The 17,971-nt window shown below is 40.0% G+C and overlaps 1 protein-coding gene across 1 annotated transcript in view; it reads left to right on the forward strand.

The window, feature by feature from the left end:
- GLI3 (GLI family zinc finger 3) overlaps positions 1-17,971 on the forward strand; it is a 203,816-nt gene that overhangs the window by 10,716 nt on the left and 175,129 nt on the right. Inside the window, exon 2 of the mRNA XM_054273943.1 lies at positions 3,736-3,898. Coding sequence (XP_054129918.1) covers positions 3,775-3,898 — 124 coding nt within the window. The 5' untranslated portion in view covers positions 3,736-3,774. The remainder of the gene's footprint in view (positions 1-3,735; positions 3,899-17,971) is intronic.

A 17,971-nucleotide genomic window follows, 5' to 3' on the forward strand; every position in this document is an offset into this window, starting at 1 on the left:
AATAGATACAGATTGTCTCAGGCCTGGAGGCTGGAACAGGAAAGTCACTGACCCACACGCTGGAGAGAGAGAGACACATACACCCTAATATAAACCACTTTGTGTTTTAGTGTGGAGATGATGCCAGGCTGTCTGATTTTTAGAATGCTTTTTGAAAGGGGTTAACAACCAGTAGAAAGAAATCTTTACATAACCTTGGACTTTTTTTTTGGTGAACTGCAGCTCCCATATTTTGGTACAGTTTCTCAGAGAAAATAAAAATCAACCAAATTTAAGGAGAATGATTCTAGAAGATGTGTGTCTGGCTTGTGTTTTCAACTTAGTCTTAAGGTAGTCTTCAGGAAAAAAAAAGATTTTTGGGGCACCACATTGATGGAGATGTGATGTCTGCTTCCCTGAGGGGTATGCTTGGCAAAGCATAACAAGCCACATCCCTCTAATTATTAGTCCTGCCATCTCTTCTGGCCTTCCATGCCTTCCCAACCATGCACACCACCGCTGATGCACCACTGAGGCTTTGCTGGATCTGCAGGAATTCTTGCAGGTGTCTGTGCCACATGTTTGTGTGTGTGTGTGTGTGTGTGTGTGTGCAGGCTGGGAGCAGAGGAAGGAAGGCACAGGAGGAAAGGCCTGCAGCCCCAGGGCCGTTGGCTCGTGGTGCAGGGTGCAGAGCTGAGTAAGAAAGTTTACTCTTGTGGTGTTCCCTCTTTCATTGTGACATGAATAAAAGCAGCCTTCTAATGTAAACTGAGTAGACATGAACCAGAACAGATGAACCAAGAGCAGATGTTTATATTACGTCTTGGCCAGTTCTGCAATTTTCTGTCCAAAAATTTAAGTGCTGCTTTAGGCCTCTGTTCTGTACTGCGGTCCACACCAGGTAGCATAAAAGTGATAGAGACTGATGAAGAATGTGGAATTCTGTCTGCTATTCTTTCTTCCAGTAAAGAAGATCACCCCAAAGCACCAAAAAAATCTCATTGGCAGGCTGTTGGGGAAAGAAATAAAATAGTCAAGAGAATGAATGGTGTCAGTCTGACCAGCCACATGTTGCTCTTGAATTGCAGATGACCCAAAGATGCTTTTTATGAGGTTAAGGCCATGGCAAGTCCTTAAAGTACCTGCATTACCTTCCTTTTCTGAGAAGTGTTAGGATCAGTTTGTACTGGAGGTACTGCCATGATGGAGAGGGGAAGGTGGTGGAGATAAGTGAGGAGGTGGGGATAAGTGAAGGCTCCTTGCACATACCTGCATAGACATCTGTATGGCAGGAGGCAGTGGAACCACTTTAGATGCCTGTCATCATTTTTGTGATCTCTTCCCAAATGTTTCATGCCACTCTGCCAGCCTTGTGGAGGCAGAGTATGTGACTTCTTCCTTTCTAGTTGAATAGGGAGTATAATTGCTTCCTTTCATGGTTTTAAGTCAAAATCAACATGCTTGTGAACCAAGGACCAAACAAAACGGGGGATGAGTTCTGCAGCTTTATCTTGCAAGTTTTCAAAGTCATATTCTTTGGTGTAAATGAAGATGCCACCTCAATAGCAGTCTTGGTCCTTAGATGGCAATGGAAGAAAAACAAACACAACTGAAGATGTATAGCATTTTAGTTCCTTCAGAGATGCATAGAAAATAATTAATTTGAGAGAATGGTTGTTAGTCAGAAGATAGGAGGGTACATTGAGGGACTCTCTCATGCAGTAGTTGGAAGCTGAGTAGAGGCAGGTTTTGGTGTTTATGTGGCCAGGGCTGTATAGAGAAAACAAACATCTTTCTCTCAGTGTGGGGTGAGCAACTTGGCAGTGTCAGCCTTCCCGATCTCTACTAATGCAAGAGACTGAAAAGCTAGATATTCAAGCTAAATGACTAAACTGGGGATGCCCTCGCATGAGGTGTGCAAAGGGGAAGAGGAAGAAGTCATAAGAAAAGTTTGGAAAGGTGCTGTTTACAAAGCTCACTTGAGATCTCTCTTCAAGGAGCCTTGTGCATGGCTGGGTAGAAGTCAGGGTTGTTGCAAGTTGAGTACTGTTAGATCTCTCCTACTCTCTGCTTGAAGACACCTGACATTCCCCTTAGTGTTTTGGTAGGAAGTTGTTTCACAGATCACAATAATATTTATAGCACTTTCACAGATAGATCTTGAGAGTAGTCTTACAAGTCCTCTTCTCTGGCAGGCAGAGCTTTGTTATTCCTGTTTTTAGCAAGCAAGAAACTGAAGGGAAGAAGAATGCCTTGCGAAAGCTTAGACAGTAGGTCAGTGGCAGAGAGTCTCTGGTATCTAGCACAGTTCCTTGGCTGTGCTGCCTGGCTAAATAATGATTCATTTAGAGATTGGGCTCTACTTTGATCCCTACTGTATAACAATGAGGCTTTGGAGTGTTTTATTGTACTATTAAAAAGAACTCCTACTAAGAAGGTGGGAAGGGGAAGGTTTATTAGACAGCTGTGTTTGTGATGAATTGGCTTTGTAGCCTTTTTTTTTTTTTTTTTTTTTTTTGGTGTTGTTTCTTCTTGTTTTTTTTTTGACTGTCAGAATTTGGGAAATAGGTTGCTAATATAATTACACTTCATTACACTTTGTGGCTTTTTGAAGCCTTTTGAAAATTTTATTTAAATGGTGACCTAGAAGAGTGTGACTTCCCTCCATTTTAGACCCATTTGACTACCAAGCAGCGTTGCCCAGAGCAGAAAACTAATTATTATTTTTGTTGTTGCATAGATTCATATTCAAACTATAAAAGTACCAAGCTATTTGGTTCTAAGCATGGTGTGTGCTGAATATTGATGATTTACATAAAGCTAACTTGGACAGACAGGTGTGCATTAAGTTAAGCTGCAGACTGGCTCTTGATGTTTGCATCCTTCACAGCCTAAGATCCCTGCAGTCTTGGGGCCTGGTGTGCCTGCACTGCTGCACAAGCAGTGATACCCTTTTGCAAGTTTTTGGGCTTCTCATATTTCCATCAGGAATGTAAAATATCTGAGAAGAGGGAGAAATTATTTGCGGGGTATTAAATGAATGTATCACTGGAGATGACACTGAGAACATCCAGGAAAGGCAAAATAACCAGATACACACCTCTACAGAGCTTTCTATTTCCAGCGTTTTCATGCATAAGAAAGTGATCTCATTATCTGCCACCAGCAATAATGTTTGTCTTTCCCTGTGGTTTTTGGGGTGTTTTGCCAATACAATTTTGTTTGAGTTAGATTTCTGAACAAACAAAGTGAGAGATGTTTACATGAGTAACAAGGTGTAGAGATAGACAGGATAATTCCTGAGGCAGTGTGTTCCAACACCCTGAATGTTGAAATTTAAATATTTGGCTTCTAGAGTCAACATGAAGGTCTGTCTTGATTTTCTTGATTTTTTTTTTCCTTTTTTGCCTTGTTCCAAAGTGCCCTGGGCAGAAGAGAAAAATACTGTCCTTTTTTCTCTTTGGATCCATTAAAACCCCACAAAATTGAAAAAAAATGGACCTACCTATGCTGTTTGAACAGCATAGTGGTTTGTGATGCTGATTCTCTTTAAAGGCAAACATGCCTAAGTTTTGGTGTTAGTATTTCTTTAAATTCCTTAGGAATTCATGCATGCAAACATGATTTGATGAGCTTACAGAACTGTGAACTGCTAATTCAGTTGTGCTCCAGGCTCTTCTTCAGGTGAGAGGGGTGAGAAGACTTGGGCTAAGCTTTCAAACAGTCTTTAGAGTTTATGACTCTTGTTTCATTCAGGTATTAGTGCAAGGAGAGCTGAAGTAATGAGAAGTCATCATGGAGGCGCAGTCCCATAGCTCTGCCACAACTGAGAAGAAAAAAGTGGAGAATTCCATCGTGAAATGCTCCAGTCGAACAGATGTCAGTGAGAAAGCTGTTGCCTCCAGCACAACTTCCAATGGTGAGTAACAGCAGGGATTTACTAGCAGCCAAACCTACAGTAATTTTATGTTCTCTGCATTCCTTGTGAATTGAGCATTTGCACCTGGATCAGTGTTTGTTCTACAGAAAGGCTAAAGAAAAGGAACGGAGGAGGGGTGGTGGTGTGGAAAGTGGTAGGATACAATAAGGCCTGTTTTGGCGTCAGGCATAGTCTCTTTCTTCCAGATGTTCTAATTTGAGATGTAAATGTGCTAAGTTATTTATTATAGGAACTTCCTGGTTTTGGCGTTTTGGAAATTGTCTTGATTAGCCTGGCAGGGCCTGCAAGTGCTTTGCATTTGGCCATTAAAATCTCTTACACTAGTTAGGTAATCAGTTATTACTATAGAGACAGAAGTAGCTCTGTCAGAATTAATGGCAAAGGGTTTTTTTTTTTCTTTTTCTTTTACAAATAAACTTCCTTCTCAGAAAGGGCTGTCCCACCCTGTCCCACCCAACCAAAGTCCCTTAATGCCCAGAACAAAACATTAAGCTAAGTGTGTATTCTCTGGTGGATTAATTTCAAAGTTGTGAATGTACAGCTTGTAGATTTGCAAAACTGGAGTAGTTTGCTTAATTCTCCCCAGAGAATATATCTCAGTTGACAATTTTACATACTCCCTGCCTCTCAGAAGAGTGTGAGCTAACCCAGCCTCAGACCTTTTCATTGTTTGGTGTAAGAGGGCTGAGCATATTGGTTCCTACTAATGCAAAGCTCCTGTTGCATTAGAAAAGAAAATTGCTTGAAATGGTGTGGGCAGACCTATGGATTTTGATAGTTGTGGAGTTTCTGCTAAAACTGCTATTTTTTTAAAAAACGGTCTAGTTATGGTGAGAAGTAGAAAATGCCTTTCTGTATATTTTGTAGTCCTGGTGTATTTCTGGCAAAACATTTTCAGTTCACACTTTTTGTTTCCATCATGCTCAGTTACCTGGGCTTGTGGTCCTCCAGGTCAGGTTCTCACTTTGATATCTTCAATAGAGGGTTTCTGCTTTCTCAAAGAAGCAGGTTATGTCCCACTAGACTACAGGAGAAAATACATGAATCCTACAGCCATACTAGAGGGGAATGTCCATGGGTCATTAAAAAATAGATGGCACATGTTCCCAGTATCCTCCTGTGTGGCTGGACTTCAGATTCAAAGCAGACTCAACACCTGCTGACCTACTAGATGGAGTTGATCCCCATGAGAGTATAAAAACCCTTGAGTCGCAATGGGAAAGGTTGCATCAGTTTTCTAAGGCATATGAAATTAGATCCTCAGCTGGTGTAAGTCAGCACAGATCCGTTGCTGTCAATAGAATTACAGTGGTTCACATTAGCTGAAGAGGCCCCCATTGTATTTTTTTAAAATTGATAATAGGATTTTCCACATTTGCCGAACTTTTCAAGCAGATGCACAGTTAAACACATATGCATATTCTTTGATGTGTCAGGGGTTTGCACTCAAACATTCATCTCTGACTCTTTGGGCTAGCTTGAATGTTACTGGTAAACATGTAGATTTAGAGGGCTAAAATGAAAGCCTTCAAGATGTTTTTGCCTAATTCTGACACTGATATACCGTGTTGTCAAGCAATTTTCTTTCTTTAATGGTAGTTTTAGTTCTTAACTACATGCTTCACCTGTGGGTGTGTTACTGCATAGCAGGGTCATCAAACTCCTAAGAGTTGGAAAGACTTCAAGACTAATGAATGACTGTGTCACTGAATTATCTCCTACTAATGAAAGGAGATGCTAATGTAGTACACATCCTGGGGCCCAAGGCTTCCTTCTCTTAAGTCAATGACAGTTAACTTTGTTTTCAGTAGGTAAGTGTTGGCATTGTTAGTCTTTGTATTTAAGGAAGTCATCAGGATCTCCAAGGTTTGGGTTTCTAATCTACCTTCATGCATAACAGAGACACAACGGCTTTCCAGAGATGCAGAGCTGGCCTTCAAAGGGATAAAATATTCGATTCCTTCTTTGATATGAAAAATTTCCTCTTAGTCTAGGGACTTCGTGGAGCATGTACCAAAACAAACACTAGTACTAAAACTTTAGGAACTTAAATGTAAGTTTTACTCTTGAAGTGTTTTAAAAGTTTTGCTTCTTGCAGATGTGATTGTCATGATAATGAATTTTGGTTACAGGGAGAATTTGCATGAAAGCTGGAGCTTGCATTGCATTTGCATCTTTTGTTCTTTAATACTGGAATGAGTATTACTACAGGAACATCATCAGTTGCTATAAGACTCCTACAAAACATGCAGCCTTTATCGATTCATTGCCTCTGTTTTTTTGCAAAGGGCTGTGGTAATGTTAAATGTTGTGATTTGCATTTGAATGCTCTGTTAAACAAGGTAAGGTACCCTTAAAAATAACAAAAGGACAGAATGATCCCTGCTATTCTTCTCAGAAGACTGATGCCATTGCAGAGCAACATCTCCCTATCATACCAATGTCACCTCATAATCATGTCTAATCTCAGTGCTTCTATACTTCTGGACCACTCATGAATTAACAAAGTTTGCACGGTAAAGTTTTATTGATACCTGTCTGAGGAGTGATGTGCAGACAAGTATTTTCTCAGTATCTCTGCTGTCTTCTGAAGGTCGCAGAACTTGGATCCTAAACAGATGGAAAGCTGCTAGTTACAGCTTTTATGCAGAGTATACAGTCATGAAGAAACAGAGAAAATGCCATTATTTCAGCACTTCCCATAAATCAGTGACACACCCAGGAGCAGGATCTATGTTAATATGGCTAGTGAGTGTGGAAAACTTTTAAATCATATGTTGTGCAGACTCTGTGTTGAAGAGTCTGGTGTAAACCTAGATGCAAGGGAAAGGAAGTGGGAAAGGTGAGCTGGAACCGGAGCTCATTGTTCAATATTAACCTGAACAATGCAGTAGAAGTTCTGAGGCTCAGACTAAGGGTGTCCTTTGGAAGGTACCAGATGCTCTGTAGTCTCAAGCACAGAGCAGGCATGGGCCACAGTTTACAAGTTTGCCACTTCTGCTGAGTTCCTATCAATACTTAATGCCATTAAGATTTCTGCTGCACTCACCTGACTACAAGCTCTGTATTGCCAAGATGCTTGCAATGTGTTAGATATGGACCTGCCAGCATTTCCATTACAAACCCCTAAATTTCAGGATTTATAACTAAGCCATTAAAATTTGCTCCAGGACAATACATGTATTGGAGCAAATTAAAACTTCATTTAAAATACATGTGATCAAAAATTTAAAAAAAATCATAATTTGTAATGACTACAATGTAAAAGGAAATGTAATAAGAAAAATCTTTGGTGCACATTAATTCCCAGTGGAACCACTCTTACTTTGTTTTAAATTCATTTCTGCAATTATTTTTCTTTTTTGTGTTTCATTTTCTGTGTCTCAAACAAACTGCATGCAGTTTACTAGGATTGTTCCTTTTCATCCTTTGTTTGACTGCTGTATTTACGGCTAGACTAATATCCATGGGGACAAAAATTGCTAAAGAAAGCTTAATTCACAAAAGGATGTATGAGTAAAAAAGTTTGTGCTAGCGCATAAAGTAAGCTTAGTTTTGTGTTTGATGGGATTTGATAACCTCAGGCTGATCTGCTTTGGCAAGGTAATAACAACAACAACAAATAAATCATGTTTATGTCGTGGCTGTGCCACTCATATTACACTGGAGTAGAGGCCAGTGCCCTGGACCACCTGGCTAACGGGGCTGTGTTCTCGGGTCTTGTCTTATATGCACATTTGTGCCACTTCTCTGGGAACAAAGCAATCTGCTCCTTACCATGTCAGAGCATGGATTTATGTTGTTCTGAAGGTTGCTGCATGCACACTCAGGTTTCTATCAAGTTATGCAAAGAATGGCTTTCTTAAGGGGGGTATCCATTGATAAACTCATTGCCATTAGTTCTGTGCTCCCATCGGAGAGCCTTTGTCTGGTGCTGCAGTTCACAAAACCTGCCTTGCTTGTATGATCCCTGGTGGATCATACAGTACCTCCTGTAATTTCAAGTAATTCCAGGGTTAGAAAGAAATCATCAGGTGCATGCTGGAAATGTTGCAGGAGTCCGCCCAGTGCCTTGTTGCTGCATTGTGATGAATGCCTGTGTGAAGGCTCGTTCTCAACTCTCCTCCATGAGACTCTGCTCCTCAGCTGACTGATGGACAAGCTGTCTGAGACCACGGCATGCCAAGTCCGTATGTCAGGCTGAGTGCTGCAGTGCTGGAGCAGAAAGCTGCCTGCTGCCATGCCCTGCCTGTGCAGCTGTGCTGCTTGCACTGGTGCAGTGCCCTCCTGCTGCCCCAGCACCGGGAGTGGCCAGCCTTCCTGAGCATTGCAGTAAAGTCATGAACTCCAGTCTGGTGAACTTCAGTAAATTACTTGCTTTAGCCATGGGACTAGTTCTGTTTGCCCTAAGAATGTGGGTATTTGCATGCTTACAATTAGGCAGTGGCTTTAGCACAGGCAGGCTACTTTGACTCTGTGTCCTGTTTTGCCCATGAACTGGTTTTCTTCTTAGGGTGCTTCCTTAAAGGCATTGTTTAAAAAAGCCCTTACTAACTTCACATAGCCCTCAGCTCAATGCCACTTGTTTTTTTCACTTAATTTGTACCATAGATATAATTAACTTTTTTTGCCTTAATTTCAGAAAGGTAGAGGGAATTTCTGTAAGGACTGAACTTGTAAAAGGCAAGACTGCACTTCACAGCATTGCTTGGAGAACATTAGGAAATTGTGATGCTGTATTCAAACCTGATTTATTTACTGTTTGGCTTGTGAATTTTGTTGAATGCTTTCCTCTTTTGGACATTTTGGCTCAAAACTGATGTTTTTAATGTTTTATTGAAACAATGCAGTTATTGTATAGGAGCTCTTTCAGTGTCTGACAACCAGGCACTTATTTTCAGTTTGATATGTTTTGTCTAGTTTTTGACCCATGAGCTTGTTCCAGTGTAATCTGATATTTCTTATTAACCTATTACTCTGCCTTAAAAAAAAGCTAATTATAAACATATGTAGGTTGTGGACTTGACTACCTTTATCAGAATCAGATAGCTATTGAGAACATACTTTAAAGTGATAGAAAGCAGAAATTATTATCTTAATGATGATGTAACTTAAAACCAAGCTTGATAGATGAATAAATGAGAGGAAGTTCATGTGTCCACTTTGATTCTTTCAGAAGAAGAGCCAGCTTCATCTGAGTCCCTTTTTTTTTTTCCTTCTTCCTAGTACTTTCAGGGTTGATTGAAGGAAATATTCAGCAGTCTGCAACCCCATAAGCATCACATTTCCTGTTTAAACTTCAGTTGGTTGCTTGTCCTGCTGCTTGCTTTCAAGCCTAACCATAAAATAGGTGTTAATCATAATACCCATTCTTGGCCCCCTTGTTGGACTCATGTGCACAGGGTCCTGTTGAGAGGTCAGGGTTCAAAAGAGGTTGTTAGGTATCAAGAAACGTTGCCTGTACTATTTTAGTGACTTGTAAATTGAGCCCTGAATTGATTATATGAGACCTGATTCTACAAAGTCATCAGGAGATGCCATCCTCTTCCCCTGAAATCAAAGAGTATGTAGGGGCCCTCTTCACTTTCATTTTCAGGTCAAGGAGAATGCAACATCCTGTAGTTTGAGATGCTGGAAATGATAACTTCTGTGTACATATTTTTCTGACAAATTTCTTTTTCAGCAAGACAAACACTGCAAGTAATCCCTATCTACAAGTGGTGTAGAGCAGCATGAAAGTTAAGGGTAGACTGGCCACATGTGGTAGCCCAGAAAAATAGGGGCAAAGACCTGAACTTGTAAGATTTTTTTGTACTCTTCTGTTCTAATATTTGTGGCCAGGTCATAAGAGGATAAACTTTAAAAGAAGGTACTTTTCCTAGGGCAGAATAGGCTACCCTGATGCTTGGAAGTATTGGAAATGAAAGTATTGGAGGTTGTAATTAAATGGGGACTTCATGTCTTGGTGTATTGTAATCTGGTATGAGTAGCTGATTAAATACACGTTCTTTTGGAGAAATGTACCCATGGTCCTTTATGCTTACTAATAAAATTTCAGTCATCAAGTTATGGCTTATTGTAGACTGTAATAACTCATTCTGCCTGATACTATTTTCTAGTGTTGTTCCTCAGTGAGCCAGCTGTACACGTACTCCACTCTAAACCCAGTGATCTGCAAGTGCAATACAGTATTGCTTCATTAATTCTGCTGAGATTTCCCTCGTTTTTTCCCCCCTTCTCTCCCCTCCCTGCAGTGGTTAATAGCATAAGGGATATTAAATGTCAATCCTCCTGTATCCCTTTGCAAGTTCCAGAAAGAGATGATTGAGTGGCTTATCCCTGCAATCACTGTAATCAGTAACTAATGACTTAACATCCTGCTGGATAACATGAGGTGGAATCAGGAGAAAACATTAGTTAGCAGCAGAAGCTTGCCACCTGTTCAAGGTGGAGGTTAAATTTAGGAAATTTTACACTGGGGATTTTTTTTCCTGAAAAACAACAACAAAAAAAGACTCAACCCTAAAACACCCAAGCAGCCATATTAAAATTGTACCTGAGTTTTGACACAGAAGTAATAATAATAAAAAAGGTTTAAACTGTGTCTCTGCAGTATGGTGGTGGTACCATGCTCTGTATCTTGTGCTTTGCAGGAGTTTAGTGTCAGTCAGAATTCAAAAAATTCAGCCATTACAGCCCACAGTTCTGATGTGGAGAAAGCAACCAAGAGGTTTGATTTTTAAAAAAAAAGGCTGCTGGCAGCTGAAACTCCAGTGATACTGTTAGCCTTCCAAAAAAGGCTAACTCATTGCCATCAAGTGCTGGTCTCAGGGGAAGACAGCCTAAAAGTAAAGACCTTGCACTACTGTGCCAGCCTGTGTCACCAAAGTGGGGAGGCTGTGTGGCAACAGCACTGCTGCTCCAAGTGATGGCATCTTCCTCCCAGCTGCTGGAAATGGGTGTCAACAAACAAATGGGTGCCAGGCTGCTAGGAAGGATTGAAAGGGGCACTTTAAGGCAAAAAACTGCTGGATCCTGGGTCCCAAAAAAGAGAAGTGAAGGATCTATGCAGAGCAGATGATCTTCTTAAAGTAAATAAAAAAGAATTTTTAAAAATCCTTCTAATTGACTTAAAGCTAGGCAACCCTTCTGGCAGGCACTGTATTTGGCTTTATGATCTGAACTGTGTAAATTAAGGCAGTTGAAGTGATTACATTACTTAACAGGTTTTCAAATGGCATTCATTTTTTCTAGTTGTTTTCTATTTCATATCTGTCTTCAGTTAAAAGGAAATAATCAGGAATCAGTGTTGCATTTGATTATATCCCTGCTCTGTATGTTTCTATTTACTTCCCCCCCCTTACTTTTTTTTTCTTCTTTTGTAGAAGAATCAAAACTTCGGCTTCTGCTTACATAGAAATTATTACTAAATACCTATGCCAATAAGTGGGAGAAATGAGCTAAGGGTATAGTCTGTGATTATGTAAAGAAGGTGCCATATTAAAACTACATTTTCTGTATTCTTTCCAAGCCATATCTCATTATTTTGGGGTGAGAGTGGAAGGGGAGGGAGATGCATTCTTTTGACATCCCAACTAAAAGGGAATGAGATGGATTTTTAGTGCTGTGTTATTATCTTATTTCCCATTAAAAGTGTTTGCCTTTGATGTATACTGCAAATGGTCACAATTTAATTTGCAGATTCTATTTTTGCTCATAAGGCTGGCAAGTCAGAAAAAAGATTTGCTTGTAAATGTGATCTGCTGATGAATGCATACTTCAAGTTTGCAGAGGCACTTTGAAAAAGAGAAGCATACAGGAAATACTGGGTTTTCTGCAGATCATTTGAAAATTTGGCTCCTAAGACGTTAAGTGTCAGATTGTCAAAAAGCAGGTCCTCATCTTGTGCCTTCAGTCAACTGGAGTCTTGCTATACGGGAGCACATTCTTTGCACATGCCAGCCACTTAAAATATGCTGTTTTCCATTCATTTAGTACGACTTCTCATGCATGTTCCACATGCAGCCAAGTGGAAACTTAAGTCCCACAAATGCAATAGCTTGAAAATGCACACAGATGTCCCAAGCTAAGGGGATTTTTTTGTTCTGTTAAATAGAACAGGTTTATATTGATGCCGTTTTTCCTAAGATGGGATGATAAATTGCTGAAACTGAAGTTAGTATTGCAGACCATGCGTTCTCTCTGTACCCCTGTCCTGTGCTTGCTTTTCTCATCTTTTCTAGTGTAGGGGTTCATACATAACAACAAAAGATTTTATGTGTGGAAAAGTTCCTTCTGGGCCTGACCAGTAGTGTTTTCCCCTCCTCCTGGTCTCTCACTTTTCTGTCCTTCTTTCTCTCCTTTTTCTTCTCTCTCCTTTTTCTTCTCTCTCTTTTCTTTTCTTTCCTTTCCTTTTTTTCCCCCCTTTCTTTTAGTTTTCAGAAAGTTGAGTTCCATCCCAATTATTAAATCTTCGGAGACCATTCCCACATGGTTCTGTAAATGGTAGCTTCATCCTGAGTTCTTTCATCTCTTTTCCTGCTCTCCTGGCTTGACAGTTGAAAAGGTCTGACTGTGCCACACAATGGTTTGATTGGTTTCTCTAGGGGAGGCTTTACCCTGCCTCATCATTCGCCAGGCAGGTGGACCAGAAAGTCTCTTGATTCTTTTGTTGCCTCTCAAAGTCCGAGGTCTTTGACTGAATAAATCCTCCGTCATGGGATAATTTGCTAAAAGGAGACTGAAAGATGTGAGAGAAAAGCCTCACTACTTGGGTGCTGAATTAATGAAATAACTGGGCCTTGGAGTTTGCAATTGAAAAATCACCAGGAATGCAATGGGTGGAGACGGGCTTCAGAATGCAAGCCCGTTACTTCCCTGTAATAAACTATGAGAGCTTTAAATGATATTACTAAATACGTCGGCTCGCCTGGCTGCCTCCGGTTATTTGCATTTGCAGCCCTGTTCATTTGGCGGGGGAAGCCCGAGCAGAATAAAAGCCGTTTTGGTACAGCGCCTGGTTAGTCATTAGATTATTACGAGGGGCTGGAAAGAATTCCATATGACAGAACTAGGGTTGAGTTAACACAGGACGAAAAGTAATTTACAGATAGGCTGTCCTCAGCCATCTTCGTAGGCCCTGATAAGGTTTCATTTCAGAATGGATAGGCGACATTTCCACTTACGGGCCCATTCTGCGACACCTGTGATAACAGCTTCTGGATCCTAATTGAAATTGGTTTCAAAATGGATTTTCACTTTTCTCTGTCTGTGGAAAATATTGAATGGACTCAGAGCTGCCACAGAGTATCCCAGACCTTGGAAAATGGAGCAAGAAGCCAGGATCATCTTTCATAACTGTGTCGATGATATGACAGTTTTGTTATCTGTCTTATTAATGAAATCATTGATCACCTGATGAGGGAGATAATAAACTACATTTTTGCTGCAGTTCAGGAAGCTCAATTAGATTTTAAAAAATACAGATGGGGAAAAAACCAAACCAAAACAATGAAGTGACTATTTTCAGGTCTGTTTTCAACTTTGCTTTTCTTGAAGATTTTTTACATGGAAGAAATCTCCAAGACTGTAAAATGTTGACTGCACCTTGAGGTTATTGAAAGTAAAACAAATCTGATGCTCATGTTAAGATGTACTTTTTTTGTTGTTGTTGTTTTTAACAAACTGCACTAAGTAAATAACACTTAAGTCCTGGTAAGTGCCATGGAAACTCAGATGAAAGGAGAAACAATGGAGCTCAATTTTAGCTGAAGTGGGATTAGTGATAAAAACTCTCTGAATGCCCTGATGTGGACAAAGGCTGGTGCTAAATTTATTGAATGCTTGCGGTGATGCTGATTCTCCTGAAAGTTATTTCTTCTTTAAAAATGGATGTCAGCCTTTATTTCTTAATATTTGCTCAGATATTCTGGGAAAATAAGGTTGGTTTTTTTATTTTTTTCCCCTTTCCTTTTTTCTTTTTTCTTTTCCTTTTTTTTTTTAATCAATGGAATTGAGGAGATTTTAAAATGCAAGCAGATGTAATAAACTGCCTGCTCAGGATAAAATGTATGTGCAGGCTTCAAAAATAAAATCTGAAAGGATTTTGTGATGTGTTGTTTCTGTGGCTGTTTTCTAATTATTGGGGAAAGAGATAAATCTGTTGTTTGTGCTTGGTTGCTCTGGAATGTACGCTGTATTCCTTGAGGAAGGTGGGAAGGGATAGTTTTTCTGAAGAGGGATGCCAGTGACTTCTCATATTTCACTGTGAATTGTATCCTAGGTGTTTCTTCAGTCCCTCCACTGGTGTGGGTCAACCTATACCCCTTTTTAAGCTTGAAAGGGGAGCTCTGATCAAAGGCTTGAATGATGTCACTGATCTCTGGTGATTGATTAGGAACAGAAGTTCTGGAGCATTTTGCATGTCTGCCTTTACCTTATCGCTTCAAATCCATTAGTGCCTACCCATTAGGGTAGTTTTCAGTCAGGAGAAAAAGAACCTGTGCATTTATGTATATACACACATATATGTATCCCACAGGTAAATGCATATATAGAGAAAAGGAAGAGGAAAATGTACAAGCTCTGTAGTCAGAGATATATTTTCCTTTAATATGAAAGGAAACAGTTTTTACTGGTCTGCATTGACACAGGGACTATTTATTAATTGCTAAACTCCTGGGTGTAATTCTTGTCTGTTCTGCTGCTTCTCTCACAGATTTAGATCCATATAGGTCTCCCTCACATTGGGTTTTTGGCTGCTTTACTTTCATTTGCTGTACTTTACCCAGAGAGGAATCATGACCCTGCTTGTTACTTCTTTTCTGTGCCTGGGGTGCACGTTAAGATCCACTGTGCATGTCAGTGCCTTAGAGATATTTTTTAATTAGAGATTGAAAAATAAATATTTTAAGTCCTCAGTTTCTGTTTTTTTTTTTTTTTTCCAGAAGGTCAGAGCTAGCTGAAATGTATGTTAAGCTGCTGAGAGAAAAGATCTTTCATTTGTAAAAGAGTAGCAGTCCTCTGACTCTCAGTGGTGTGGGAGGCTGGACAATGGGGTTTACTTGTCTACAGAAGAGTGGTGTGCATGAGCAAGCAGTACAGGACTTGAATCTGACTTCACTGTGGTATAGATGAGAAGGATGGGTGGTGTGAAGCTGGAGTCCTTTCCTAAATATCCTGCTTCTAATGGTGTATTGTGATTTGAATGAGGACTTAAAAACTCCACACAGACTTTAAGAAGTTGGAGTTAATTATTCTGTTAAATATTATCGTTAATTATTCTGTTAAATGCACGTTTTCAGTGTGTAGAGTTATTAAAAAAGGTCAGTGTTATTTCTGTGTATCTCTTTTCCCCTTTTTTTTAGTAGGTTGGTGTTCCATCTCTCTCTCTCTCTCTCTCTCTTTCTCTCTCTCTCTCAAATCTCCTTGGCTCTCTCTTTTGCTGTTGTGCATTTCACACCAGGAGATGACAAGTCTTGTGATTGCAGCAGAGGCAATTGAAAGAAAATAAAAAGAGAGTTCTTTTTCTCTGGTGCTGGCCCATGAACATACCGTAAAAATTGGATTAGACACACCTAGACTTGGGATTGATTGCATCTTGAATGGGAAATTAGAACATCTGAAAAATTCCTTTTTGGATGGAACAGAAGCACAAGAAGGAAAAGTTGGATGGAAACCAGAGAAGAACTGTAAATCACTATTGAAGTTACTTCCTATGGTTTACCATTGGCTGTCAAAGAAAATTGCCTCAGGCTTGTTTATAGCTAATTCCCTCTACAGAAAACTTCAATTTGTGGACTGGCCTCTGAACGGGATTGATAACTCTGTTTATAGACCAGGATGGGTATCTAAAGATAACAGATAATGCAAATGAGCCTTTTTTTGATAAGCCAGGGAAGCAATTATGGATACAACTTGGTTGATGGATTTCAGAGTGCTTTTTCACAGATTATAGATTTTATTTCTTTTTTTGCATTATGGTTTTCTTAGCAGTGTTAGAAAAACAAAATCAAAGTCATTCGAATAGAGCTAAAAAGATGGAGTGGCTGATATAACCAGCTTTCCTACCACTTGTAAACATAGTGAATCAGATTAAAAAAATAAACAGGCAGTCCTCAGCCTTTTCTGGGAGAAATATGATTTGATAAAAATGTGTGTTTAATATTCAATTTACGGTTTCATCTGAAGTGTGTAAACCTAGATGTCCCATGGGAGTTTACAGCCCATTCCAACTTCAACTCAGATAAAATGCTCCTCATAAACTGCCTTCCTGCTTTTATTTTTGGGTTTGTATTTCTGCTGGAGAGGAGGAGGGTGGAGGCCAGACCCTGCCAGTTGCTGGAGGCTGGCTCCCTGGGGTGCCCAGCATCTGTGATGAGCCCTTAAGCCTGGGCTGGTTTCAGCGCTGATGCACGGCATAGTGATGCAGAGTGCGCTCACCCAGCAGATGGCTGCACTGCGTGTTGGGTTTCTCTCTCAACTCCATGGATTTTCCCTTTGCAAGTGTCTGGGAATCCTCAGCTTCTCACAGCCAGGATCTCTCTGTGCCTGGGGATTGCATCTGCCGGAGGTTGGAGGGAGGTTTGGTATTTTCTCTCCCCACCTCAGGTTTTTTGCTTAACTTGATGGTAGTTCAAGTTTCTGGGAGTTACAGGTTTCCTTACCCCTTCTTGGGGTTCTTGGGCTGCTCCAAGCTGCCTGCACCATGAAGATCAGGGAAATCCGTCCCTTTCTTGGGTCAGGGCTCAAAACAGGGAGTGTGACTTGCAGGATTCACAGTGAGACAGGGATGAGACAAAATTAACCCCATAAAAGGTTATCTGTAAGGTGTGCTTGTAGTTGTAATTTCATATTTTTCTGTAGTGGTAAGATGAAGTTTTAGCTAATTTCAGGCTGAAGTTCACAACTCACTGAAATACTGAAAAGACTTTTAGCAACTTTAACTAGTCCAGGCTTTAAATATTCAGTCTTAGGTATTTCTTTCCAGTCCTTACTCAAGCCATAATCTTTGAGTTGGTTCTCTTCAGTAAGATGTCTGGGTTCCCAGCACCCTTGATCACTGAATTATCGCATCTCTGAAACTTGAGATAACTTCTCATGAAGCCATCTCAGGACCTCATCCTGGAAATATGTTTTGTTTTACAATCTTTCTATTTGAAGGCTCTTCTGTATGATCAGAAAGAAGGGAAAGAGTAATGATATCTTAGTTCCCATGCAGTTGTAATAGAATCAATCCTTGTAGTTTGAGCTACTCCAGGTTTCAGAGATTTGATAAGATCAGGACTTGACCTCTGTCATGAAGTCAACTGCCATTGACTTCCATGGGAACAGCATAGGAATCCTTTATTTGAATCTACATTTAAATATTCAGTCACAGAGCGCTATAAAACCTGCTGGTTTTTACAGGCATTTTCAGGGCCTTCATAAAGAACCACACCATTCACATTTTTTTCAGCAAAATTGAAAACAGCACAATTTTGCTTAGAGAAATGCCAGACTTGGAAGCTGCTTTCTGAACATTATTGTAAACCTCTTTTCTGAAGGTGTATATGATGAATTATTCTTCAGAGACATTTGGCTGAAGAGTTTGAGTGAATGGACATTAGTACTTTTCAAACACTGGGATGGGCACAGGATCACAGTATCCTTGCCAAAAAAGCATGGATCTGGAATCACTCTGGGTATTTCTACCAATTTAATTTCCAACATTCGTTTCAGTCTAACTCCCTGCCAAGTTTTCTAAAGTATTGGTCAAGGAAAAATAGAAATAGTAGGTTCTATTTTGTATTTTCAATTCAAGGTGCATCGGCATCTTCTGACAGTCACCCTGAGCTTACAGTATCTGTTCCAAGACACCATTTTGTTTGCTGCTTTGGGAGAGAATAATGTTGCATATGAAAGAGTGGAAATAATTTTAAAAGTCCTGTTCTCAGCTTTGAACACTTTCTTTTGATTGTTCAGAGAACAGGGGGAGGTAGATTCGTTTTGCTGTTTAAATTCCCAAAGACCTTTTTCTTCAGCCATCAAACTTGAATCAGAATTTAAGGCTTG

This window comes from Melozone crissalis, unplaced genomic scaffold (assembly GCF_028551555.1).
Source record: "Melozone crissalis strain CALT ecotype California unplaced genomic scaffold, PUWL_Pcris_2 ptg000016l_1, whole genome shotgun sequence".
In the NCBI taxonomy this organism is placed as follows: domain Eukaryota; kingdom Metazoa; phylum Chordata; class Aves; order Passeriformes; family Passerellidae; genus Melozone; species Melozone crissalis.